General features: G+C 45.1%; 2 protein-coding genes and 1 long non-coding RNA gene across 6 annotated transcripts; 1 reads left to right on the forward strand and 2 right to left on the reverse strand.

Annotated features, from left to right (window-relative positions):
- The first annotated feature begins 631 nt into the window (after positions 1–631).
- Positions 632–13,381, forward strand: nxph2a (neurexophilin 2a). Of its 2 annotated transcripts, XM_077002233.1 has the most exons (4): positions 632–1,151; positions 1,276–1,373; positions 1,604–1,761; positions 11,273–13,381. In XM_077002233.1, exons 3-4 carry the CDS (start codon positions 1,639–1,641, stop codon positions 12,017–12,019), a joined length of 870 nt encoding a protein of 289 aa, XP_076858348.1. In that variant the 5' UTR covers positions 632–1,151; positions 1,276–1,373; positions 1,604–1,638; the 3' UTR covers positions 12,020–13,381. The 2 variants fall into 2 exon arrangements, with proteins under 2 accessions (XP_076858348.1, XP_076858347.1); XM_077002232.1 differs by having other exon boundaries at positions 632–1,373.
- Positions 9,281–14,897, reverse strand: LOC143512201 (uncharacterized). Of its 2 annotated transcripts, XR_013130386.1 has the most exons (4): positions 14,287–14,897; positions 13,650–13,763; positions 11,132–11,311; positions 9,281–9,542 (listed from the first exon to the last, which is right to left on the reverse strand). It is a non-coding gene; the product is annotated as an uncharacterized LOC143512201 (long non-coding RNA). The 2 variants fall into 2 exon arrangements; XR_013130385.1 differs by having other exon boundaries at positions 13,650–14,897.
- Positions 14,898–15,084: 187 nt separating this feature from the next.
- Positions 15,085–25,711, reverse strand: LOC143512199 (speckle-type POZ protein-like A). 2 transcript variants are annotated; one of them, XM_077002230.1, is made up of 12 exons: positions 25,543–25,711; positions 24,658–24,802; positions 23,911–24,050; positions 22,977–23,098; positions 21,620–21,771; positions 21,169–21,296; positions 18,492–18,669; positions 17,899–17,954; positions 17,672–17,794; positions 17,254–17,396; positions 17,089–17,142; positions 15,085–16,665 (listed from the first exon to the last, which is right to left on the reverse strand). In XM_077002230.1, exons 3-12 carry the CDS (start codon positions 23,986–23,988, stop codon positions 16,521–16,523), a joined length of 1,179 nt encoding a protein of 392 aa, XP_076858345.1. In that variant the 5' UTR covers positions 23,989–24,050; positions 24,658–24,802; positions 25,543–25,711; the 3' UTR covers positions 15,085–16,520. The 2 variants fall into 2 exon arrangements, with proteins under 2 accessions (XP_076858345.1, XP_076858346.1); XM_077002231.1 differs by lacking the exon at positions 24,658–24,802.
- Between the last annotated feature and the right edge of the window lie 1,958 nt (positions 25,712–27,669).

Here is a 27,669-nt window from a genome sequence, read left to right on the forward strand (position 1 = left end):
TTTTCTCACAGAGAGCCCGGTTGTTGTGACTGAGAATTTCCACGACAACACACCCATGACAGAGCACCATCCACCACAATTCTATGAGTGTAGGCATCACTGGGTATGGGTATGTAAACACAGTCATTCACATTCACCAGGACAGTTTAAATTTAAACTAACCTCAATGTTTTGGGACAAAATGACGTAGTGACAATATAAGCAGCGGGGTGTTGGGGTCACGCGCGAGAAGAGCTAATCGGAGACGCTTCCTTCTCATTGCTTGGAAGCTTGGAGCGGTTGACGAAAATTTAAAAGCATTTCAGGGTAGCCTTGTTTTTAGCCGCACAGTGGCGCTATTGACGCACGTGTTGACGTACCTCTACATAAATTCTAGGCGTCGATAATGTTTACCGTCCGCATGTTGATTTTTGGATTTTAACTAACAAAATTTTGAAGTGTTGACCCCTACACGCTCAAAACAAGAAGAGAGAAATAGGTACTCCAAGGGCTTGTTTTCGCTTTGTGTTAATGATATGACTTTAACATGGAGACTGAAGCACATATGATACGTTCATGCAAAATTTTCACTTGTTTCGTATTTGATGAGGTTAAACACCACGGACGTAATTTTGGGGGGGGGGGGGGGGGGGGGGGCATGTCCCCCCCACTTTTTCAAAAGCCGGCTTTGGTCCCCCCCAGTTTTTACGGTTAAAACCAAATATTTAAATAGCGACGAATCCATGTCCCCCCCACTTTTGAAATCAAAATTACGTCCATGTTAAACACCATTTTGGATTCCTGGTGGTATGCATGTTAATTTCGTCATTTGACGTTAAATTAACATAACCCCTTTATCAGAGTCTGTAGTCCCTTTGGTCCCTCCGTTAATCCACGACCACGCAGATCAGACTGAGGGTCTCAATGGGTTAAAACGTTGACGTGTCGCTGCACGGAGCCCAACGCGCGCGCTAAGTGTGAAGACTTCAAAGAGAAATCCTCACTTCACTCCAGAGGCGCAAACTAACCGGCACTGCGCACCGCTGCGGAATCGGAGTGCACCGACACCAACGAGGAGAAGTGTGGAGGGACGATTGAAGAGCACACAAAAACTCACAATAAGTCAGTCGGGGAAACGAACGACATCGTCAGCTGTGCGAAATGCGGTGAAGGTCAGAACCGTAAAGTCGCTTAAATGCAGTTAATCTATTAAATAGGCATCCTGGTAATGCTGTCGATGAAACCTGTTTCACTTCACTGAAGTGGGCTTCTATTTACTGCTGCCTTCACACTCAGTATCTTCACACCGGGGGAAGCATCTTCAGTTGACTGCGGTACACCCCACTGGTCTCAAACACTTTATAACTTGAGGCAGATATTTTACTGTGATGAAGGTGAGTTGTACTTTATTTTCCCACCCTGTCATCCTACCACTACTGCCACAGGGATTCTTAAACACGCTGACACACACACACACGCATTTTAAAGATTTCTTAACAATGGCAATGGCGACTTGGTCCCTTGTTTTAGTGACTGATGTTTTTTTTAAGTTTGCCAGGATGCTTCGAATATATTGTATGTGTTTTCAATGTGACATTATTTTCGTTTCTCCATTTTAATACAGATAATTACAGAAATGACATCCACGAACGCGTCCACATGTCCTTTAGCAAAAAAACTGGACTTTTGTTTCCCCCATCTCGTGTAAGAGTTAAGAGAGAAATCCCTCCAGCCAAGATGCGAAAACTACCGGCTGTCTTCTTCTTCATCGTTTTTAACACGGTGAGTGCGCTTTGGTTTTTGTTGGAGAAAAAAAACGCAATTTAATTTGATCTTGATAATTGAATAAGTAGGATAATTACAGAAATGCCATGGATAATGAAATTCTGAGTCATATCTGGTCGTGTCTATAGTTTCGGGATTTTACTTTTTAAGCAGATCTTACCATCATCAGGCGTTATTTTCCAGCTAATTTTCATCTGTTTTTATTCGCCGTAATGTAAGGCACATTATACCGTCATTTTATAGATATTGGAAATATCACTTTACAAATTATAATTAGTGTGTCATTATATAGACAATCATGGATTATTCTCTGTTGCAATTCAGTTGAAAGACCTTAATTTTACTGGACTGAGTAGCGAGGACAGTGCCATGGTTTAAATTAACATGCAGAATGCAATTACATTTCTTAATTGTATCTAAATGAAGCATATCATACCCATTTTTACAGTGACACGCGCAATGGAACGCCTCTCTCACCAAAATTTGCAGTTTGGTTAGGAGCCTTAAAAAAAAACATTTTTTTAAAATAAACATTTAAAAAATTATATCTAAAATTGTTTTATTGTAAATAAGTTAAAGGCCATTTTGAAAGGTAAATAACCAAAGTACTGTGAGCATAAATGTTATGCTGATGTACAGCTGGTCTGGATGTGAGGTATTTATAATTGTTTAGTTTTTAAAACATATTCTCAATCTGTTCAATTCAAAGAAAAAAGATCAAAGGAAATAAAGTACAGATAAAATGTTTATTCATACCTTCTTCAAAAACCTGATCCTGCAGTTACAGGTGAAGCACAATAGTGCAAGGTGTGTGTGTGTGTGTGTGTGTGTGTGTGTGTGTGTGTGTGTGTGTGTGTGTGTCTGCGGTCACTGGTGCTGGTTGCTTTGGTAAAGATGCCAGTGGGACCTGATGCCTCTGCACTGCTCAAGTCTCTGAGTCCAGCGGGCCTATCCTCACCTTTCACTTAGCCTCCACAGAGAGGCCCCTGATTGGCCAGTACTCCTGCATACATTCTCTAGTGTACACACACACACGAACATCTACTAAGACACCAGTGCATTAGCCCACAGAAACACCAGCATGTACATAAAAGCCCCATCATACACTGAGACAATGACCTATCATGGTCACTCTGGATGGAAAGGTGTGTTACATGCCATAAATACACACACACACACACACACACTCAGTGGGGAGGAGGGTGGAATCTGGGCTCCCTGAGCACACGTTGGAAGACAGGAAGCTTCTTCATGACAGGTGCGCTCAGCTAGTTCATGTTCCCGTGGGTTGACCATCCCCATCATTCTGGAAAAATGGTCATGTTACAATTACTGAACAACAGGATAATTATACATATGTATAGTTTTTAAACTGAACCTTGTGTATTTGAGTAATTGTTATAGTTTAGGAAAGACAGTGGGGCAGTGGGTCCAACAGGCAGCCAGAGATAGAGAGAGAAATAAGAGCTAGAGTGATTTATGAGCTGAAGAAAACTGAACGGACTGAAGAGAAAAAACTCCCTGACCCAAACCTACTGATATCTCCAGATCTGTATCTTCCAATAGGAAGACGTTTTTTTGTCCAAGAGGTAGTCAGTGTAATTTCAGGTTTTATTCTCAGTGGAAGCGTTCCCCCTCATCCTCCCCAAAGCCCGTCCTCTGTCCCTTAGTGGTCCCGCTGGGCATCCTGTAGTGGTCCCGCTGGATGTCCTGTAGTGGTCCTGCTGGGCATCCTGTAGTGGTCCTGCTGGGCGTCTCGTAGTGGTCCCGCTGGGCATCCCGTAGTGGTCCCGCTGGGTGTCCTGTAGTGGTCCCGCTGGGTGTCCTGTAGTGGTCCTGCTGGCCGCAGTAGTCTGGGTTCTACACCCACATGCAGCCGCTCACACACACAGGTCAGGCTTCTCTCTTTCATCCTCGCGTGCAGTTTGGTTTGAGTCCATTATTTACCATACGTTTCACCAGAAAACTGGCAACGCAAAGCATCATAAATCGTACAGTGGCAGGATTAAGAGGAATACTTTAATCTTGTGGCTCTGATAATACCACCACATGGACTGATTGATTAGCCGTTTTTTAGGAAGCTTACGTTAGGGGGAAAAATCCCTAATCCGTCTTTGGACTGTGGCAGGCTTGTAAGGGCTCCTGCTCCGGCTCTTTATCACGGCGCTGAGTTCCAGAGCTGCTGGGCGGTGATAAGAAGCTCGTGGCTTTCACACGCCTGTCCCGCCGGACAATATAAACTCTGTTTGTATTCTTCAGAACCTGCTGTGGTGTGAGTCTTCCCTGCAGACTCCTCACCAGATTTGCCTTTTACAGAAAGAAAGAAACTTTCTGTGCACAGAACCAATGGAGCGAATCAAAGAAGTGAAAAAATAAATAAATAAATACAAATAGCGACGGTGGAGTGAAATCATTAAATGGGTTTGCAGGGGCCAGTAACCCAGCCGTTCCTCTGGGACAGATTACACACGGATTGAAGTAAGTTTGTCTGTAAACATGAGCACCCTGTCCTACAGTGACATTATCAGTGTTGGGCTTACACACCAGTGATGCGTATCTGGGCCCATATTGGGGTCATTCCTGTTTGCTTGAGGATTCAGTAATCCCCTCATAAACAACTCTGGCTGTGGTATTTTCTGTTTCAGGCGCTGATGTTTCTGAGGGTGTCCATGTTTCCTAAACGTCTTAGTGGTTTGGTGATAAACTGGTGAACCGCTTATGAATCAGTAGTGACTGGTGTTCACAATGGTGACTGATGTAAAGCTTAATTATGTTTCATTATTCCCATCACTTAAGTGCTTTTCACAAAACACAACGGTCTAACACCAAGTGTGTTATTTTATAGATGTGTGTATTATCTGCAGTTGAATGATACTAAATGAGGTTTGGGGGTGATATTATGTATTTACCACTTACATGGAAAAAAAGAAGCTTCAAGAAGTAGAAGCTCTCTCTCTCTCTCATGCTGTTATTAGTCATTTGTACATTTCCTCAGCAAGCTGACCTTTGTGAATACAGGGTGATGTGGAGATTTTGTGCATAATTAGATGATCCTCAACTCAACTTTCAAAAGGTGAATTGAAAACTGGTCTCTTCTTTTTATCACATGACGTGATGTAAATGTTTCAGGTTCAGTTATAGCTTTTATACTGAAAAAGTGGTGTCTTTACACAAGTGTAGTGAGCATACAGCCTGCCTCAAGAGCTCCCAGAAGAACATTGGTATCAGATGGGGAGGAGGCAGCTCCCACCTCTAGTGTCCCTATGTTTAGTAAAGTTGGCCCTTCGATTTCTTGCGCATCTGTGTCGACGGCATTCATTCCAACAAGCAGAAAATCAATGATGTGCGATTGATAGGCTGATGATGGTGTCTCCAGCGTCACATGGAGCAGAAATCCAGGGGGCAGGGTTATAAATCCGGGCTGGATGATGGCATACGGTGACGTGAGCGGGGCAGTCACACGCGGTATGCCTGTGGTGCTTAAGGGTGATTTGTTGGGTGCAGTGTGCGATTAGTCCTCAGTAAAGTCCTGATGGGCCACAGAGATGCTTCCCCCTCTCAGCGGATTTCAAACGGCTGCTTCATGTTTGAGGCTCACAGTGAAAAGCCCTTCTTGCTCCTGACCGCCGGGTTCCTCTTATCTAGTAGGTGTGGAGTGGCTTTACTGCCGTTACGGCTCCGGCCGGTGTTCCTGCAGTGGTCCCGCGTGTGGCCCCGCGTGTGTGTGGGCCGATACCATACGCATATCCTTCCTCCTTAATTAGATCTCTGGCACTAGTACGGAGCCAGGACAACGCAGGAGTAAACGGAGTATGATTTCCTTAATCGTCTGGTGTTTTCCCATCATCATCTTCTCCTAATGCGTTTTCCAGTTTAATGTGCTGCCTCCATTCAAACTACTCTCTCTCTCTTTCTCTCTCTCTCTCTCTCTCTCTCACACACACACACACACACACACACACACACACACTTCTTCACCACATGCCGTGCTGTCCTGATAGATGGAAGATTAAAGAGCTTCTGCTCGAATTTTCTTCAAAAGACACCAGCAGTCCAATAACGTCTAGTCTTCTTATAAAACGACTAAAGCTTGTGCCCTCAAATCTGACTTGACACGCTGAGCAACGAAAGCTTTGCTGCTGTCCTGTGCTGACTGTTCACATATACTGTAGTTTTTCATCAATCTGAGATAGAGGAGCACACAGACATTGTCAAACACCCCATTGCTTGGTGCTGAGAAACACCACCTTGTGTCTGTGATTTAGTACAGAATGCCATTTATACTGAAAAAACTGAAGATCAGGTAGTAATGAGAACAAAAAAGCTCAACTGTTATCTGATTGCTATATCTTCTTAGTTCTCATGGTTATTGCAGCTGAGAGCGTGTCAAACACCTCAGCAGAAACACATCAGATCATTGTAATGGGATTACAGGAGTGTTGATGTGCTGTTAACGTCTACCTGCTGAGTGCGAGTCACGTGTGTGCACATACTCACACACGAAAGCTTTCAGATGCTTGTATTAAGGTCATATTCAGTTTATTAAAATCACATGTAACATAGTCAAGCCCTGTCAACACCAGGCTATTGTCCTTTTTAGCCGGATCTGACATCTTGGTTGCCGTTTCTCACGTCTTCATCAACAGATCCACGTGGAAATTAAAGATGTTCATTGTTTTTTTTCCACATTTCATATGGCACTGAATTTTTCACAGAATTAAAACTATAAAAGGTAGATTTTTAGATTCCAAAATAAATATATAAATGGTAAAGCCACGTGGTCTCACGTCTCACTAATGTGCGAGTTAATTAATTCCTCCCCATCTGTGTAAGGTGGAGCAGTCACTCTTGTGCACTATTGGCATAGCGTTCTGGAGGGTTAGCCAAGTGACCAACGAGGTGGCGCTTACACGCTGTCAGACAGACAGGAGGACGTCAGACAGACAGGAGGGAGTGGTTGCAGGCTTGCTCTCCGTGTCCTCTCAGCTGAACACCTGCCATGTGTTAGTTGCTGATGAAGAGTGAAGGCCTTTGGGCATAAGGCTGCTTCAGCCTCTCGAGGCGGAGGCACCATCCTCCTCCTCATCCACCACCTCCTGCTCCTCTTTCTGGAGCCATATTACACGAGCTGTTCCCAGTGAAACGACCATTCTCCGGGGGCAGAGGGCAGGTTTCACCATCAGTAAAGATGTCATAAACATATAGTGTAGTTAAAGCACAATACACGCAGTGTGAAATTCAGCATTTAGCTTAGCGATTGTTTTAAAAACAAACACTGCAGTACATAAAGACCTACGTGCTTAAGTCTGAAAGTGTAAGCAGTTGTTTTCAGTGCTACAGACCAGCCGGCTGTGCAGATGGTGAGCACAGCAGACTTTAAAGCACAGGTGGAAAATCAATTCTCTATAAACTCCAAACTGTGTTAATCCTGTGTTGTACAATGAGCTGAGGTTGTATGCCGGAGAGGGAGAGAGACAGGGGAGTGGGTGGAGAGAGATGGGGGTGTGGGTGGAGGAGGGGAAGAGATGGAGGAGTGGGTGGAGGAGGGGAAGAGATGGGGGTGTGGGTGGAGGGTGGGAGAGAGATGGGGGTGTGGGTGGAGGAGGGGAGAGAGATGGGGGTGTGGGTGGAGGAGGGGAAGAGATGGGGGAGTGGGTGGAGAGGGGAGAGAGATGGGGGTGTGGGTGGAGGGTGGGAGAGAGATGGGGGTGTGGGTGGAGAGGGGAGAGAGATGGGGGTGTGGGTGGAGAGAGATGGGGGTGTGGGTGGAGGAGGGGAAGAGATGGGGAGTGGGTGGAGAGGGGAGAGAGATGGGGGTGTGGGTGGAGAGGGGAGAGAGATGGGGGTGTGGGTGGAGGGTGGGAGAGAGATGGGGGTGTGGGTGGAGGAGGGGAAGAGATGGGGGAGTGGGTGGAGAGGGGAGAGAGATGGGGGTGTGGGTGGAGAGGGGAGAGAGATGGGGGTGTGGGTGGAGGGTGGGAGAGAGATGGGGGTGTGGGTGGAGGGTGGGAGAGAGATGGGGGTGTGGGTGGAGGGGGAGACATATGGAGGAGTGGGTGGAGGGTGGGAGAGAGATGGGGGTGTGGGTGGAGGAGGGGAAGAGATGGGGGAGTGGGTGGAGAGGGGAGAGAGATGGGGGTGTGGGTGGAGAGGGGAGAGAGATGGGGGTGTGGGTGGAGGGTGGGAGAGAGATGGGGGTGTGGGTGGAGGGGGAGACATATGGAGGAGTGGGTGGAGGGTGGGAGAGAGATGGGGGTGTGGGTGGAGGGGGAGACATATGGAGGAGTGGGTGGAGGGTGGGAGAGAGATGGGGGTGTGGGTGGAGGGGGAGACATATGGAGGAGTGGGTGGAGGGTGGGAGAGAGATGGGGGTGTGGGTGGAGGGTGGGAGAGAGATGGGGGTGTGGGTGGAGGGGGAGACATATGGAGGAGTGGGTGGAGGGTGGGAGAGAGATGGGGGTGTGGGTGGAGGGAGGACTGATCTTACAGCCAAACAGAGTTCCAACATCGCCGTTCTAACATCGTTCTTCCAACATCACCATTCTAACGACATCCTTCCAACATCGTAGTTGTCCAGGAGATGCCAGAGATGCAGTCTGGCTTCTTAATAACTTTCTAGCTGGCTAGTGTTGGTCACCATAGCAATTACCTTTTACTGTCAAGCCGTGTAAGAGATGTCCGCCCCAGGGAGACAGAGAGCGGCGGAGCAGCGTGGTGCAGATGGATGTGCAGACCTGTTCCTTCCGCGCTTTAGCACATCTCCTGCTGTGACCCTCGCATTAAAATCAACCACATCTAGCTAGCAGGGTCTCACTGTTTGGGTGCATCAAGTGCTTGTGAATTACACAGATGTCAGTGTGTCCCAGGCTGAAGTGGTTTATGGCCTCTTGTGTTAACCAGATGAACTGATCTGTTATGCGTTGTTGTTGTTATTATTATTATTATTTTTTTTTTTTATATATAACTGGTTTCCTATGGCTGGATTAGCCTAGACTTTGACTAATTTAAATACCAGTGGTGGTTTACCACTGAAAGTCTTTTTTTATTTTATAAATGTAGTCTAGGGTCATTCTAGGTAAAGTGTACTTGTAATCTACATTTAGTCAAAGTTTAGTTCAGGTTTAGTCTAGGTTTAGGACTAATCAGTATTTCTGAATTTGGTCCATAATATGCTTGTATGCATGATTTTTCCATTTGCAGAAACATGACTGAACAAGTCTCTCTTGTACAAATAATTTGACTGGCAATATCATCTTTGTACACTCAAAATGCTTTGAGGAAATGTTGAGATGTACATTAGCTTAAAGCACTGTGTAGATTAAGTTGTGCAGTTTTAATGAATTTTGTGAATGTTCTCCTCTAAAGGACCTTGCCAAACTTTGCAGGTTCCTTAACCCAAAGTTCCTGTCTCATTCTTCATGCATACCTCAGACTGCATGCATGAAGAATTTCTGTGCGTGTGTCTATATATGTGAGTGTGTGTGTGTTTGTGTATGTAGGCTATATGTGTGTATATGTGTGTGTGTGAGAGAGAGAGAGAGAGAGAGAGAGAGAGAGAGAGAGAGAGAGAGAGAGAGAGAGAGAGAGAGAGAGAGAGAGAGAGAGAGAGAGAGAGAGAGAGAGAAGCAGCTCAGATGACAAACCTTCAGTGTTTTCCACTCAAGGCAGTACAGCATTTTATTTTCCTCATATGATCCCTCAGTTGTCATGGCAATTTTACCAGTCATTCATCACCTTGCTGCAGCATCCTGCCTGGCGTTGACTCCGCCCCCTCTCACCTGCAGGTGTCGCACCACATCTTCTCTGAACATGAGCATGTCAGAACAGTGTAGTGAGACTAACAGAACAGTGTACTCAGACTAACAGAATGGTGTAGTGGGACTAACAGAACGGTGTAGTGAGACTAACAGAATGGTGTAGTGAGTAACAGAACTTTGTAGGGAGAGTAACAGAACGTTGTAGTGAGACTAACAGAATGGTGTACTCAGACTAACAGAACAGTGTAGTCAGACTAACAGAACGGTGTACTCAGACTAACAGAACGGTGTAGTGAGACTAACAGAACGGTGTACTCAGACTAACAGAATGGTGTAGTGAGACTCACACGGCAAACATTTAGTGACATATTGTCTTAATTAACCATTCTGAAGTATGATAAACAACTCAACCCTTTAGCACTTCGGAGGCAAATTGATTTCGCATTAAGTGCAGGCCTTTCAAATCACAGGGCTGTTATGGGCGGACTGCGTTAGTTATACAGGTGTACTTGATGTGAATGGGGATTTATATGGAGTAGCAACAGTGTTGCTGCTAGGCGTTTACATACAGACACTGCATAGCAACATTGTGTTATGATTGGTGCTGGTGCTTGGGACCTGTGTACAGCTCTCAAACCGTGAAACTGTTCAGATGATTTTATAGCATAATGTTTGGGTAAAGGGCAATGTCTGGGTATAGAGTAATGTTTGGGTATAGGGTAGTGTTTGGGTATAGGGTAATTAGGGTAATATTTGGGTATAGGGTAACTAGGGTAATGTTTGGGTATAGGGTAATGTTTGGGTATAGGGTAGTGTTTGGGTATAGGGTAATTAGGGTAATATTTGGGTATAGGGTAACTAGGGTAATGTTTGGGTATAGGGTAATGTTTGGGTATAGGGCAATTAGGGTAATGTTTGGGTATAGGGTAATGTTTGCAATGAGGTTACTGCTCTGCAGACTGAGTTCACATATGCTACAATTAAGCTTACAGCAAAGTGTGTAATTAGGGAGAAACTTGTAGTGTGTGTATGTGAGAGCGAGAAAGAGGGACAGAGAGAGAGAGGGACAGAGAGAGAGAGAGGGAAAGAAGAGAGAGAGGGAGAGAGTGTGTGTTGTGAGATTTCAAACAGCCCTGCTTAAAGCTTTCGCATCTGCTGTAGTAAATGATCCCCTCTTCTGTGCCTCAGGACTGCTAATTACCACTAAAACCAGTTTGGCTTATTTCTACAAATTATTAAGACTTTATCTTAAGTGGACCAGAACTCAGTCCTGAAGGGAAAAGGTTATTTGGTGCATAGAATCATTGTAGCACGATCATGGGAATTATGTCCCAACTTTTGTGCTTTTCAGACTTTGCATAATAAGACTTTTTCATAATATTTGTGAATTGCAGTTTTACTAATACTCATAAACAGACGTCAGAGTAGGTTATTGGTTTAAAATGCTGTGATATTGTACTAGTTCATCAAATATTTACAGCAGTTTGTCCCATGGAATATATGCATATTCCTTTTCCATGTATTATTGTTTTATATATTGTACAAGTTTTACTTTACTGTTGCACTCTTGAAAACCTAAAACTCCAAAAAACAGATCAATTGCATCATACCTTGTCCCATAAGCCGTTTCATGGTTGATTTTGAAAGTAAATGTTTCCACCGAGACTTCATGCTCTAACAGGCTCGCTGGATGTGTTTGTTTCTCTCTCTCTCTGTCTCTCTCTCTCTTTGTCCATCTGTGGTGTGTGAAGGTCACTTGCAGGCGTTTGCAGATTCCCGAGCTGGAGTTTCTGGAGTGGGAGGAGAGTGTTAACAAGGACGCTGCTCGTCCCCAGGGGGACAGGCCCCACGTCCCTCAGTCCCTGCGCGTCTTCTCCCAGAGCGCTGGCCGACTGAAGAGTGGAGTGAGGGAGATTACATATTTGGAAAACATGGAGGACTCGTGGGACTGGTTATCTAACCAGACAGATGTTCTGCAGACCCAGAGCAGGACTAAACGCAGACCAATCGTGAAGACAGGCAAGTTCAAAAAAATGTTTGGCTGGGGCGACTTCAACTCCAACATTAAGACCGTGAAGCTCAACCTCCTCATTACAGGCAAGATAGTGGACCACGGAAATGGAACCTTCAGTGTTTACTTCCGCCATAACTCCACAGGTCTGGGGAATGTCTCTGTGAGCCTGGTGCCTCCGTCCAAGGTGGTGGAGTTTGAGATACCCCAGCAGAGCACACTGGAAACCAAGGACTCCAAAGCCTTCAACTGTCGCATTGAGTACGAAAAAACAGACCGTAACAAGAAGACCTCGGTTTGCAGCTTTGACCCTACGAAGACATGTTACCAGGAACATATACAGAGTCACGTATCATGGCTGTGCTCAAAGCCATTTAAAGTCATCTGCATCTACATCGCTTTCTACAGCGTCGACTACAAACTGGTGCAGAAAATCTGCCCAGATTACAACTACCACAGTGACACGCCCTACTCCTCCACGGGGTGATCTCACAGGCGACATATCTCCTAGGGTGAGCTCTGCAGAATCACTGTATTTCTGCAGCACTGACCTCCACATCACTACCATGTGCTCCGTGTGAACTGGGTGCAATTAAAAAGGGTCCAGATGTTGTGCATCAGGCGAGACCATCGTGTGCTCCACCTCCGTTCGTCTTCATGCCCACGTGGCTATGCTAAAGGAGACGGTCGAGCTCATGTTCTGTTTGTATCAAAAGCTACAAATGTCACACAAAAAGACAACAATCTGATTGTCAAAGAAAAATGTTGCCTTTTGTCCAAACAGAGCTAGAGCCAGCTTAAGGATCAAATTTTCATGGACACAAAATAAAAAGGTCTTTGTTTGTGATCCAAACAACGTGCGTCTAACTAAGCCCACATCTACTTATTGATAAAAAAAAAAAATCGAATAATCATATGGAGATTGTTTGCTAAGATGTATGTTGTGATCTGTTTGAAGCATTTTACTTGGGTAGGACATCTTTTGGCATTCTCCATCATAAAAAAAAGTGTGTGTGTGGAAATTCAAGTTGCCCCATGAGAGCACTATTCATCGGACAGGTGGGTTTAGTGAATCTGGCAGCCAATTAACAACACTTTGTCATGGTCTTGCCACAGTGCTTCGCATTTAGAGGCTCTAATTAACATTAATTACAGTGGGACATTTCAGTTCCCACCGTAAACGAGAGGAACGAAGCCAAAAAAGTGGAATTTAGCCCTTCGTTCACATTCACACTGTAACAAATAACTGCAAAGATGTGTTTTGACATATAGACCAGGTTTGTCATCCAGTTTAACCCCATGTATATAAACAGCAAACTGAAAAGTAAGAATCATCCAGAAAGGATATTTGGCTGCTCAAATTCAATCCAAACATCCTTAATAATGAATAAACATGTAGTGTGGCTATTTGGTCAAACATCCACCTCATAACAGTTTTAAGAATAGATTATAATATATGCCAGCCGAAAAAAAAAACTTTAGTTCTTTGAACTTCTGAGCTCAGACCATTTTATATGGTATGGAGTTCAGTACAACACAAACCCCAAAATACAGTTCCATGGTGATTTCAAGCCCATGAGAAGCTGGTGTGTATACTATGCTCCTGAAATACTTCATGAATCATATATAGCGCTAACAATATCCTTACAGTGTATCTTACAACCCACATCTACCATGCTCCCGTTTGTCTTGCCATGATCGTATACATGCTGTGTGGTTCTACCCGTGCTGTAATGCCTATTAAAATGGTCAGAATCTGATTTAAACAGTTGAGTAGTAGAATACTCAGGTTCTATGTGTGAATGACAAATGCATTACTAAGTTCACTCACCTATTTGGCATATCTGGCCCAACTTGATTTGGTCGGTTATATTGAAAAAAATAAATTATATATATATATATATATATATATATATATATATATATATATATATATATATATATATATATATATATATATCAAGGGGAGGGTGAGATTTATCAGTTCACTTTTATGTGGTGTTGTGTGGTGTTTCAACCCGAACATGTATTTCTAATGTACAATTTAGTGAGTTGAAAACGCCTTTCAAAATGTAACTTTTTCCTCATATTGTAGGTGTACACGCATATTTACGTACCTTTGGTGTAAACTGTAATATTAGACGTAGATTTGAACATTCAGGGCTACTATGACCATCATATTGGGTTGTTTTTTTCTAACCGTCTGTTTTCCTTGGCCCTCCTGTGTTTTTCTGTAATATACCCGAAAGCACAGGGCATGCATCATTCTGGTGATTATTTCATTGATTTACTGTAGCTGGTATTTAATGAATGACTAAATCAAATTCATTTGTGATGAATACATTTACGTTAATATTTAATACCATTATGTAGTCAATGGTTCTAAGTGAACCGGTGTTTGTGAAATGCGCAGGCCTGGGGTAGGCTAATACTACACACACACACACGCACGCACGCGCGCGCTGCTTAGACAACCCCCACCCCGTTTTATTCACTACACATTTAATCCCAGTGAATTTCTGGAAGTCAAATCAGTTTTTGGGGCCTTCAAATTTGACTATATTTTTATATAATTGGCAGGACTAGTTAAAGCCGATTTACAATTATAGGGCCGCATTTGTAGTTTTAGAATATCTAGCTGCCATTGCCTAGAACCCGCCACAAATGGACTAGCGCTACATCACTCACTGAACTTCAGAGACACCACAAAATGACAAAGCTAAATAAATAAACGATCTTTAAAAACGGCTCAACTTTTAAGTGGCTCTTTGTACGAGACGACAGCTCCTCGTTTCCTCGATCCAGAATTGTCTCGCGGATGGAATGAAGGGCGCGAGACAAAACGAGAGACACCCGGTAAGGGATGCAATCAGGGGGATCCCCGGGAGCGGCGGCGCGCGCGTGGCGTGAAACGGCACGAAACGGCCCGGGAGCACGGGAGACGAACCCAGCCGAGATGGCGCAATTACTGCACGCCTCTCGCTTTAATTAGCCCGGGCATTAGCGAAGACATAAAGGAAACGCTTAAGCGGCACGCGCTGAAGCTGCCACGGCAAGCAAAATGGGCTCTCGCGCGCAGGTCGGAGGGTGCAGCACGCGCAGTACAGCGTGCATTGAAATGTAAATCCGCTGAAGGAGCGGATGCGCTTCGAGTTTGCGTATTAAATCTGGCGTCTGAGGGGCCAACAGCCAAGTTGGCATTACGGAATTAAAAAGCTCGAATATACGCGCTTGTTTACACTCTTTGGTTATTTAAATACCAAGTAGGTACAAGTAAACTAAAAACGTCAAGTTTGTTATTTTGTGGTTGATGTTTTGTTAGAAAGTGATGGGCTTTTTAGGGTTTTGTTACTAAACAAGTAGCACATAAGGTGTTGGGGACCCGCGTGAGAAGCACCTGCGCGCGCTGAGGCCGTGCGTAGGCAAGGCAAGCTTACCGACCACAAATTATTTCCCGCTAAAAATAAAATCCTATTAAAATATACCTAATTAGATAGTAAAATTATAGTCGTGATTAGACTAGCAAACAAATGCTGAAGACGAACACACCAGTATGCTGAAAAAGTTGGGTTTTTTTAATGAGTTAACAGGCATTCTTACAATGAACCTTTAAATCCTTTTTAAGGAATAAAGTCCAGAAAAGAAGTCCTTTAGCAGAACAGGTCAGTGTAACGTGACATCAACTTCATGCTGCTGACTCCAAATATTGTCAGTTCGACCATAATACCACAGTTCATGAGGACAAAAAACCCCTCTAGTTAACTTTGTCCAACATATATTGTAATAATGCCACTGGGCGATGCTGAGCATCCTGTATTTCCTGATTCCAGAGGACAGTACGTTAAACGGTGGATTGTCTGACTCAGGGGCGTCTTGCTCAGGGTCCGGGAGAAGCAGAGCTGCTCCCGCACGAGGCTGCCAGCCCCAGGGCTCGGGCAGAGGAGCTGGAGGCAGCGCACGGGGACAGAGGAAGCACCAGGTTCTGCAGGGACGGGTTCTCCTGGCCCGAGAACGACTCCCCTGGTCTGAACACAAGTTCAGTCTCTACAGGCAGGGCAGGGTTTCCCCAGCGTGCGTGCTGTGAAGGCCAGCACGGGTGAAGCGTCTCCGCAAGGCCTCGGTCCACTGAGCTCACACTCCTTCAGGCTTTCAGTAAGGGTTAAGGACCGGAACCAATCAGGTGCCACCGTGTTGGGACTGTGCGTTATGCCTTACCGGCCGAATTCAAAGCAACAACAGGATTGTGTGTGTGAACACCTTGACTAACGCGATGGATGTGGAGCTCAGAATAACACTTGCTTCTCTCACAGTGTAACGTTATCTCATGGTTGAATAAGTTACAGGTAGAACAACACAGACAATAAATTCTTTTGTCATATACAGCAATACAAATAAATGAAATGCGTTTTTCTCCACAATATGCAAGAGAACTAGTGTTTCCCTTTTTTATATTTTAATGCTTAAATGTCAAATATGCCTTTACATAGAAATAGTGCCATCAATATGGGGCATTACGTCTCTTCTAAAAATGTAAAGCATTGCCCTTGCTTGCGACATTTCCACGGTCACTTAACGTCTCATCGCAAAATGGACCAAACATTAGGAATATATAGAAATCTGCCCATGAGTCCAACCATTCACACGCTCGTACAGATCCTGTACCAAAAGAGCAAGCGCCTTTGGGTAAAGTGCATGGGTGTGAAGGTCTGGTCTCACTGGGACAAGGCAGGCACAGAGGACAGGCCCACCCACTCCAGAGACGTCCTGGAGACAGAGTCGATAGGTTAAGGCCATCAGACATGATGGGAAAGGTTTCATGAGAGAAACAATGCTCCAAGACCAAACCAATCAGTGAAGAGAGCAGTTGTCCTACTCTCCCTTGGACTGAAGGGGGAGAGAAACCTCCCTTCTCTCTCTCTCTCACACACACACACACACACACACACGCATTCACCCAGCCGCTGGTGCCCGGGTCTAGCCGGAGCGAGTCAGGACTGTTTTAGCCTTTTCCGGGGCAGCCCGAAGGGAGGACACTGCGCGGACGCCAGAGCGCGGAAGGCCTCGGCCACTAAGTGAGGATGAGACTGGATCATTGACTTCCAGCCTGGAGTCTCCATTACGTCCGCTGCGTGGCTACAAGCAAAGAGCAAACTCATTAGGGCATTAACACAAGACATTAAAAATCGATAACGGAGAGCGCAGACTAATCAAATGTGCCGGGGAGAGGATGATTAAAGGTGGGTGAGGAAGAAAGATTAAGAGAGATCATTTTATAAAAGGAAAATGGGAAAAAGAAAAGACAACATAATCCTTCTTAAAAATGGGAAGACAAAATATTTACATAAACACCAATGTGGGTATTTTCCTCTTAATAACACAAGGCGATTGCGCCTTGTGAGGAGAGAGTACGTGTTAACAGCCCTGCAGATGCAGGACCAGCCTGTGCAAAGACCCGTCTGTCAAAACCCCACAACACCGACTCTACCGCGTCTCGCGGAGGCTGATAACAGCCTGTCATTCACCCGCTCCTGGCACACGCCTCACGCCATCACATACCTGCTGTTCCAGTTTTTTCCATCCTTGCTGGCCAGCTGCCGGAGAACGCTACACCTGCGGGGAGGACAGAGAGAGTCCACTAGCACCGTGGGTGGAGTACGGAGGGTGGGGGGGGGGGGGGGGGGGGGTCAGGCGGTTGCACCACTCGTGCGGAGACGTGCTTGCCTGTTGATGAAGTCGATCGCCTGTGATTTCAGCTGCTCGGCGCTGTGCAGGTCGGCGAGGATGAGGGTGTCGGCTACATTGTCCACAGACAGGCTGCTACACAGAGCCTCCTCACACATGACCTTTAAACGCTCCAGAGCGTACTGCAGAGGGGACACGCACACCTTATTCATCTGGGGTGTATCTGAATTGCTCTTCAAGCTTCTCATGAATCTGAATTGCTCTTCAAGCTTCTCATGAGCTCTACATGAAGCTACACTGGAGTAAATGTAGTAGAACGCAAACTTTTCTGGTGTTTCCAACCAGACTATTTAGGATCATTACTACACCAAAGCACACAGAACACCCCTCAGCATTTCTACACCACCCTGAACTCATGGGAACAAGCACAGCCCCAGCTCGTTAGCTCAGATCTTACCTTATCAGCCGCTGACAATAAACTGTCGGCCATTTTCTCCAGATTTGGTGCTTTTCCTGTGTATATAAAACCCATCATTTCTTTGAAGACATCTGGCTCGACGTCGCTGATGTCTACCCGGTTCTGTGTACGGAGAAACAAAGAATGAATAAAAGACAGATAAAAGAATGGAGTGTATATCTGGTTTCAATATTAGGGGATGTGTGTATGACCAAGACAAACCACACCTTCTTGCTTTCCTCCATTTCATGTTCGAACATGGCATTAAAGACCGGGGATCTCGCTGTCAGAGAAGCAATAAATCCGTCAGACGCATCATACAACCTCAATATATAGATTATTTAGAATGCCAGAGAGAAAATGAGAGGGGGAGAGAATGAGAGAATGAGAGAGAGAGAGAGAAAACAAGTGAAGAACAAACTTCCCCTAAGTCATTATTTTTTTTCCTCCAGCTATTTTTCATCTTGACCTTTGGTCATGCTTACTGAGGAAAGCCAACAGTGATGTTCCTAAAATCTGCTTAAAATTTTTAAAGGACGAGAGCGAGGGAGAGAGGTAGGGAGAGATGGAGGGAGAGAGAGAGACAGAGAGAAAAATTCATTTTCCAGTGTGTGGTACACGTGTTCAAATGACAAATTAAAAAATGCTACAGTGAAAAATTGTAACCTCAGAAAGGTATAGCAAATCAAGGGCGAAAGGGCATCTGTGTGTACGCACACACACACACACACACACACACACACACACCTGCTGACTGTGCGCTAAAGCGGTCAGCTGGGTTAGGGTGTAGATGAGACCAGGTTGTGGCCCGGCGCTATACCTGCCAGGATGGATTTGTGGGCCCTGAACTCCCGTCCCCCCACGTACAGAGTGCAGTCTGTGAAGCGCGCACACTCCCACAGCGTGCCCAGGTCCTCTGACAGCTGGCATTCAGGAACCTTCAGCACGTTTGTGTTGGACTGGCCAGAGATGTTCACGGAGTCCTGCACCACGCTCACCTGAACAGGTAGGCAGGGACAGGTGGATGTTAGCTGGGTGCTGTAAACACAGTTCACTAAAAGACCTCAGCTGCTAATCAAAATGAATACACACACCACTCATTTTCAAAGGTGCCAGTCTCCTGGAACATGTGCAATACGCAATGATGAGACCAACTATAGAATCTTCAATATCTGCCACTTGACTGTCTTGTTGCAAGATAAACAAGTATAATAAACAAAAACAAATACAGTGGTCACCCAGTGTGTCAGTACATCTAGAGACCAGCATATAAAGACCAGCATGCTCTGTCACCATGGTGCACGGGTAATCAAGACTGCTACAAACCTTCAACAAAATCCAATCTGGACCTACTACAGCCAAGTAGTGTTCATTTTTTAAATATTTCTCTCATCATTATAACAGAAATTATCTTGTATTCCACCATCAAACAAATGGCCTTGTGCTGCATGTAGCTCTTTAAGCCTATACAGTGCGTGGTAGCACCTCCCACTCATCTGAAGAACTGTGCAATTAACGATGGGAAACCGTCTATCTGCAATTTGCATCTAATTTGCTTACTAAATTGCCAATTTCCCAGTAAATGCTGAACCTTGTTGCTGATCTCATCGGGCTTGCAGGCTCTCTCTCCAGACAATAGCCTCTTAATTATCTACAGATTCACTGCGCTGTTTGCTTTCCTGGAAGATGTTAGGAAATCGGGGCTGGCTCGCTCGTCTGAAGGATGTGTGGCTTGCAGACGGGCAGAACCGCAGCTAGGACCACGCCAGCTCACCACCGGGTCAGCTCACCACTGCAGGACCACGCCAGCTCACCACCGGGTCAGCTCACCACTGCAGGACCACGCCAGCTCACCACCGGGTCAGCTCACCACTGCAGGACCACGCCAGCTCACCACCGGGTCAACTCACCACTGCAGGACCACGCCAGCTCACCACCGGGTCAACTCACCACTGCAGGACCACGCCAGCTCACCACCGGGTCAGCTCACCACTGCAGGACCACGCCAGCTCACCACCGGGTCAACTCACCACTGCAGGACCACGCCAGCTCACCACCGGGTCAGCTCACCACTGCAGGACCACGCCAGCTCACCACCGGGTCAGCTCACCACTGCAGGACCACGCCAGCTCACCACCGGGTCAGCTCACCACTGCAGGACCACGCCAGCTCACCACCGGGTCAGCTCACCACTGCAGGACCACGCCACCTCACCACCGGGTCAGCTCACCACTGCAGGACCACGCCAGCTCACCACCGGGTCAGCTCACCACTGCAGGACCACGCCAGCTCACCACCGGGTCAACTCACCACTGCAGGACCACGCCAGCTCACCACCGGGTCAGCTCACCACTGCAGGACCACGCCAGCTCACCACCGGGTCAGCTCACCACTGCAGGACCACGCCAGCTCACCACCGGGTCAACTCACCACTGCAGGACCACGCCAGCTCACCACCACGCCAGCTCACCACCGGGTCAGCTCACCACTGCAGGACCACGCCAGCTCACCACCGGGTCAACTCACCACTGCAGGACCACGCCAGCTCACCACCGGGTCAACTCACCACTGCAGGACCACGCCAGCTCACCACCGGGTCAGCTCACCACTGCAGGACCACGCCAGCTCACCACCGGGTCAGCTCACCACTGCAGGACCACGCCAGCTCACCACCGGGTCAGCTCACCACTGCAGGACCACGCCAGCTCACCACCGGGTCAGCTCACCACTGCAGGACCACGCCAGCTCACCACCGGGTCAGCTCACCACTGCAGGACCACGCCAGCTCACCACCGGGTCAACTCACCACTGCAGGACCACGCCAGCTCACCACCGGGTCAGCTCACCACTGCAGGACCACGCCAGCTCACCACCGGGTCAGCTCACCACTGCAGGACCACGCCAGCTCACCACCGGGTCAGCTCACCACTGCAGGACCATGCCAGCTCACAGCTACTGCTGTATACACTCCACGTCTCCACACCAGGTGACAGAAGCCACACCAAATCCCCCCCCCCCCCCCCCCCCCCCAAATCAGAACCCCTATGAAGGGATAATGCCAAATAATCTCATTTGTGTGGGCACCCCTTGGTAATGGCAGATGTTTGTTCAATCGTGTTCATGGCACCATCATTAACTTCCACAATACAGTCACTAATGTTGAACTGAATCACAGTGTACTTAACAACCTTCTGCAGTTACCCATCTCAGTCAGAATGCTAGCTATAGCAGAAAATAGTGCACTTATATGTTTCCCATTAGCGGTTTCGGAAATCTACAGAACGTTGTTGCAGGTGGTCCAATAGAGTCAACGACAAGTTTGATGGTAACAGTAGGTTACCACAGTATGTACTGAAACCTTGTTACCTGCACCAAGTGAAGACTCACAGTTCAGTATTTTGGCAGTCTGGATTCAACTGACAAATGCCTCCATCCATATTAGCTTGTTAGCATGACAGACGTGAATGGCAGTACTTTCCCTCACAGGTGAACTCTACCTCACAGAACAGTGTAAGCTTGTCATCTGGAAGAAGTCCATTTGCTTCGTCAAGCAGAAAATCTCTTCTTATAAACTTTTTGAAACCCCAGTCCTTGCCTTGCACAAACCGATAGGCTCTTTGGCTTTCTACAAAATAAAGACACATTATTCACATTTAAAGCAATGTTATTCACTTACAAACAAGCAGTTTGGGCATTAAGCTGTTACAGGCCACAACACAGTTCGCAAATGCAGGAGGCTTTTGAGGCTCTGGGAAGGCTGCCTGTGTCCTGCTCATCTATCAAAACTCAGACAGGGGTCATGCCAGTTAGTGAATGAGCTGCATCAGACATGTTAGATGTGTAAAAACAAACAAACATGTGTAGGGTAGGAGTTCCCAGCCTCTGAAAATCTGGGTGCAGTGACAGCAGTGGAAGAGCTCAGTGAGAGAATCGGAGAGAGATACTCACCCATAGCTTTAGTTTCCTCACGTTTAGCGTTGAGTAAGGAAAACTTGAACTTTGCCCTGACGTCACTTTTTGGACAGCTAACCAGAAGCAGATACAATGACAGGTAGTCTTTGCTTTCATCATCGAGTCCTTTTGGATTGACTCTAAGACACCTGTAAAGAAAGAACGAACCAGCCAACCAAGGAATGACCACCCACACCCACACACACACACACACACACGGTGTCGGTGTAAAGTCTGGAGACACGACATCTCCGTTAAGCAGCTTTGTCAACGTCCATTAAGGGCACAGATTCCATTTCTCTCAACAGATACCTGAACTGAAATCCCAAAATTAGAAGAATTTAGAATGTATACATAATGAATTAGTATGTAATACATTTTCAAAATATAACTCAGTGTAGCACAACACTTCTTCATGTAGCAGGCGCTGCAGTGATGGATGGCATCAGAAGGAGACCATCATGTTATCCATCACCACCTTCTGCCCTGTCCCATACTGCTACTTGCTCCCTGCTCAGAAGGCCAGTATGTCTCAGACGGCAGAGGAAATCAAACTGCTCCAGTATAATCCACATAATTCTTGAGCAAAATAATAGTGTTGCACTTTGACAAGCCAACAGTCTTCAGTCAGCACAGACTGCTGTTACATGTAGCCAGAGGAGACACCGTGCACATGTCTGAATTCTGAGAATCAGATATCTGAGGTGAACAGACATCTGGTCTGCTGTGTCTGTAGCCTACAGTTCAGGGTAAATCAGTCCGAGAAAGGCAGACAGCTACTGCTAACTGGTGGCAGATATGTGATCAGGCAGAGGCAGTGAAAGTCCATGTGTTCTGTTGTATTTCTGTAGCTTTCACAGTTTTGTTATGAAGTGTCTTTTCTCTTTGAACAGAGCGTGTCAATCACTGCTTGACTCGGTGTATACCACTACATCCTTCTCCTCTCAGAACTTTGGAAAGGACTGACAGAGCTTTCAGTAACTTACCGTACTGTCCTAACTTAAGTGCTGTCTGGTTGGCTACCTGCATCATTTACTGCATTTGGCAGAAGCCAGAGAGACTTACTGAAGTATTTTGTAGTCCATCAAATACAAGGTTAGAGCGTAAGAGATGACAGTAAAATGGTTTTAAGAGCAGTCTTCTGTCTTTGGATCAAGCAAATATTCAAATCTTGAGAAAGGTATGAAGGACTAATGCAGAATTCTGGAAACAGGCCCACAGCAACAGTGGCATGTCTTCATCCTTAAAGTCTGGCATAAGAGACCTTACACAGATTAAACCCAACTGTACCAACAACACTTTTAACAGTCACATTCAGGTAAAAAGATACAACAAAACAAAAAAAAAGTCACACCATTTCATCTTATCGTTGGGACCAGATGAGAAGGTAGAACTTTTCAACACCTCTCCCATCTCCTCTCGGCAAAAGCTGAAGTTGTTAATGGTCCACATGTAGGAAAATTTCACTACTTTTACCTGCAGAACAAAAAGAATTAATTAACAGTTATATTTACACCAGCAAAGTAAGCTGCACTGTCAATCTTCAGGATATACAAATCAATTTAAAACAATCTTCAGGATATACAAATCAGCTAACTTGACGGTGTGACTCTACCCTAGAGCACCCTGGGCCTGTACGTTTTCTTCAGAAATACACCAGAAAATGGGATTTTGAAAATTAAGGTAAATATATGAGATCCAAAACACAATATTTGGTCTGGATGTGGAAGATCTAGTGTAAATGAGTTTCCCAATGCTGTAGTGCTTGACTCGGTGTATACCACTGGTGTTGGCTGGTGTTCATAGCAGCACAGATCTTCTGGTTAACTGTGTTTTTAAATTTTCATCATAACCTGTATACAGGCAAGTGTTGTCAGCATCCTTAAACAAGATGCCAGAACTACGGTATTGAGTCAACTGAAATTATCCAGCAAATCTCAAAAAAGGCAGATGAAGAAAATGGTATTTGGCAAAGAATTTAGCTAAAATTGACAAGTTCATTACACAGTAACTATTCAAATTAACACCTCCCACTATAGGGCAAATTTGAGGAATGGGCTCTGTGTACTGGTCATGAAAAATAGTCTGTTGACAGAATGTCTTATCTATCTAAGCAATCACAACTGAAAGTCACTGTATTCAACAGCAAGGTTATGAGTAACCACACTGAGCCTCAGAGTTGTGGTGCCGAGAGCACAGAAGCAGCTCTGCAGCACACAGACAATCCACCTGCAATACTGCCACAGCTGCATGCACACACACGTCTGGCAGCAGGGCGGCGCTCTTACCTGTGTGTAGCACCAGCTTTCTGCCACAGGTGCACTGGTCAAGTCCCCCGGAGGAGGAGGGGTGAGGACACGTGACATGGTCAGCTTAGCCCCGCCCTGAACCAGATCAGCTGACCGACACGCAGCTTTCACCACTTAACCTTTATGGGGACAAGCAGAGCAAAAACACCAATCAGGAAACACGCACGCCAGCAACTTGGCCCTCCACACATCCTGACCCCAATCCTCCACTCTGCCAGCAGCAAGGTACTGGCACTCAAATGAGGGTCACAGCTAACCTGAGTCAGGAGCACAGAAACTATGACAACGGTTTTTGGGTGTTATGGTGTTGTAGCTTCTCGACATTGCAATATGGACAACACATTAGAGCAGACGCTACACTTCAGCTGCGAGTGAGAAAAGCGTAAGTGAATAAAAAGTTTAACATCAAAAGGCCAAAACAATGACTCATACCAGGTGATACCCCTAGACACAGGAGCTGCTTGCAGATGGCTAATTCCAGGTTCAACAAAAAAAAAAAAACAAAAACAAACTATTGTTGGGTGTCTGTGACTTGTCTACACAAGCATGCAACACGCCCAGACCTGCCTTTGTTGACGGTATGATAGAGGTTGATCCAGGTCACTATTTGGTTTCTTATACTTAATTTTACTGAGGTCATTGAGTTCACATTTTCAGAAATGAAAACAGTGATGTACAACATTTCAACTATATTTGAAGATATATTGAATATATAATATTACTCACCCAGAATTTATTAAAGTCTTCTCTCTCATACTAATGTAGACATGGTTTCTGTACAGCTTTTAAACCTGGACAGGCAGGTCAGTACTGACGGCAGCTGGGGGGCAAATTTACTGCATGGTCCTCAGACTGCTGGTTTCAATCCAATCTGGAGACACACAAGATTAAGACCAGCGCTCCCCAAATACAGAGCACCAACCAAGAAGCCAAATAAATCCAACCATATCGTAAAAACCCAAGTTAACTTATCTGTGATACACAAAAGCTAGCTATGTGCATACTGACATCGTCTAAGGCTGTAGCTACTAACACAGCACGATTAGATCACCAACCATGGCCTTCTGAAGCACATTATCTGAGAAGATAGATACAAACGATGATCTAAGGAGTTGGATATCTAGCCTAAAGCAGGTTAGAAGTTTGTGAGACAGCGTTAGTTGAGTCAGGGAGAAGTGAAGTTAAGGGTTTTTCACATAACAGCCACAGTACTGAATACGACTAGTTATGTTATCCGACATCCCGAGTAAACATGTTGACAAATTCGTCATGTTATCGTCCCAGGCCAAGCGCCATGGTTACAGCGTTAGCCACTTAGCCTGTTAGCCACTTAGCAACAACTTGACAACTAAGCGACGCGTTTACACCGCTCTTCTAAACAGACATGTAGCATCAACGGCGACAATAATCAGTCTGGGCCCTTAACACGTTTATAAAAAAAGGGACGCTAACGTTAGCTAGTGGAGCTACTTGAGCTAGTTGAGCTACTTGAGCTAGTTGAGCTACTTGAGTTCCATATCCGCTTTGCCATCTCGAGCTAGTTGACAAGCTATGCTAACACAACACTTGAACACTGGGGGTAATAAAACGTCAAACGATGTGGTAACAAACCTTTCTTCCCCATCTTGCCAACACTGATCATCCAGCAACTCGCGAAGTGTCAAAACTGGAGAGTGTACGCATCTAGTCCACCGTAAATAGTGAAGCAGCTAGCGTGTTTGTGGCTGTTCTGAATACATTGAGGTTGACGCACACCAGTCTGTTGCTAAATGCGCACTCAATGCGCATGCGCACTGAAAAAGCTATATGACCCTTTTCCCCTTTTCTGGAAAGCCTCGTCTTCCAACCTGTGTTTGTTTATATGTATGTTTATATATATATATATATATATGGATATTTACAAGTTACTCATTACTTATGTATGTAAATCAGTACAATGTAATATATACCCTTAAGGTCGCACCAAAAAGGTGCGAGCAACAAAGAGCCAAAACAGGAGCTGCAACTGTTACATGTTTACTTAATATTAGTTCATTACTGTTAATGTGTTACTTCATGTGTTGTTCATGTTAACTAAAGCATTACTTCACGTTAGTAAGCAAACACTTAATGTAAAGTGTTACCAGAAACGGATACCTGTAGTTCATCTTCACATCCAGCCTTAGTAACAGTTAGTTTATCTGTGCCAGTGGTGGACAGTAACGAAGTAAATGTAATTCGTTACTGTACTTAAGTAACATTTCCATGTATCTGTACTTTACTCAAGTACTTTTATTTGGTAAGACTTTATACTTTTACTTCACTACATTTCAAAGCGAAACTTTTTACTTTTCACTTCGTTACATTTACAGAAACATCTCGTTCCTTTTCTATTTTTAAATCAACGCTTAATAAAAGACTATAACCAAATTCAGCGCTCAGTAAGAGATTAAGATTTGTACGCTAATTGGCTGAGGATCTGACACGGCTGCAACAGATGGCTTTCCCCAACACCCCTGGACTTATTTAGCCCAATTGTTTTAATTCCTCGAAAAGAAAAATGATTCGTATTCCTTCAAGTGTCTCCTCTGCATTCCGAAGAACACATCACGGTCATCATTTATGAACTCGCCGTCAAACTTGAAAAAACACATCGAGGTAAGTTCGCCATTAGATGAGTACTACCAACAGGGTGGTTTATGGTTTATATACCCTGGTTAATTATATCACATTGAAATACACAACTTTTAACATATGCTTTTATTCAAAGCAATGTGCTAGTACCCAAATTGCAATCTGTGGAGATGCTATAAGCACCAGTTTAACACAGGAGACTCCCACATCAAACGTTAAAGCCGGGGACACATACACGCGAATTTGGCCAAGCGAAGCGAACTTCGCAATTCATTCCTATGAGGGAGGCGAAGGCAAGCAAATATGAGCGAAGCGAAGCAAAATTATTAAAATTATTATTATTATATTAATTATTTAAGCAATAATACACTCGAGGTTCGTGCTATAACGTGTAATATTGGCGCTGCGGTCGTAGGCCGAGTGCCGTAGATCAGCACAGTGCCAATATTACCCGTTATAGCACGAACCTCGAGTGTATTATTGTGATTATACCACAGTTCAAGTATCGCTGTTTATTGAAAGATTTTGAGTTAAAGAGGACGAGAAAATACGACCTGTTTGGTTAAAAACACTCCGCCAGTTAAAATAGTTCCATTCAATGGCTCGCTGCTAATACAACACTGGAACAGCCTTACCCAAAAAATATTATAGAGGTAAATATACACAAAAACAACTGTTGATTAAGTTGTATTTATTAAAAATAAAGTACAACAATTATTGTCCATCCACTGCTGATTGGAGGTTCGTTCAGGTATCTGTTCAGTCCAGCTCTTAAACCAACGAAGCTGCTGATGCTATATAAGTCTCCCTTCACGTTTCTGACGGATCCATAAAAACGTCGTAAAAGCTGATTCATTTCATTTTTGTTGATAATACTAAAATCGACTGCAATGTCGTTGCTCTTTAACCAGGATTTAAATACATTAAGAGCCCAGGACGTTTGTTTTACGGTATTAACTTCGTTTCTCTGTATTTCCAGCCCATCCAAATCATTGTTTGTAAGCGTGACAAACCTTGGCTCATTGGAGGAATCAGGCTGGTCATTTATAGCTTCATCCTCCAGTTTCAGATCGAAACAAATGCTTTCGAAGCCAATAGATTTAACGAACTCCCTGTAATTCATTT

The sequence above is a fragment of the Brachyhypopomus gauderio genome, chromosome 4 (assembly GCF_052324685.1).
Source record: "Brachyhypopomus gauderio isolate BG-103 chromosome 4, BGAUD_0.2, whole genome shotgun sequence".
Lineage (NCBI taxonomy): Eukaryota > Metazoa > Chordata > Actinopteri > Gymnotiformes > Hypopomidae > Brachyhypopomus > Brachyhypopomus gauderio.

Bases quoted from the DNA above. Each gene is read 5' to 3' on its own strand.
- nxph2a (XM_077002232.1), top strand. From the start codon at position 1,639: ATGTCCTTTAGCAAAAAAACTGGACTTTTGTTTCCCCCATCTCGTGTA. The intron at 1,762-11,272 runs GTGAGTGCGCTT...TGGTGTGTGAAG, and splicing joins TCTTCATCGTTTTTAACACG to GTCACTTGCAGGCGTTTGCA.
- LOC143512199 (XM_077002231.1), bottom strand. From the start codon at position 23,988: ATGTCACGTGTCCTCACCCCTCCTCCTCCGGGGGACTTGACCAGTGCA. The intron at 17,795-17,898 runs GTGTGGTTTGTC...CTCCGTACACAG, and splicing joins AAATGGAGGAAAGCAAGAAG to AACCGGGTAGACATCAGCGA. The intron at 16,666-17,088 runs GTATGTGATGGC...CTTTGCTTGTAG, and splicing joins GGAAAAAACTGGAACAGCAG to CCACGCAGCGGACGTAATGG.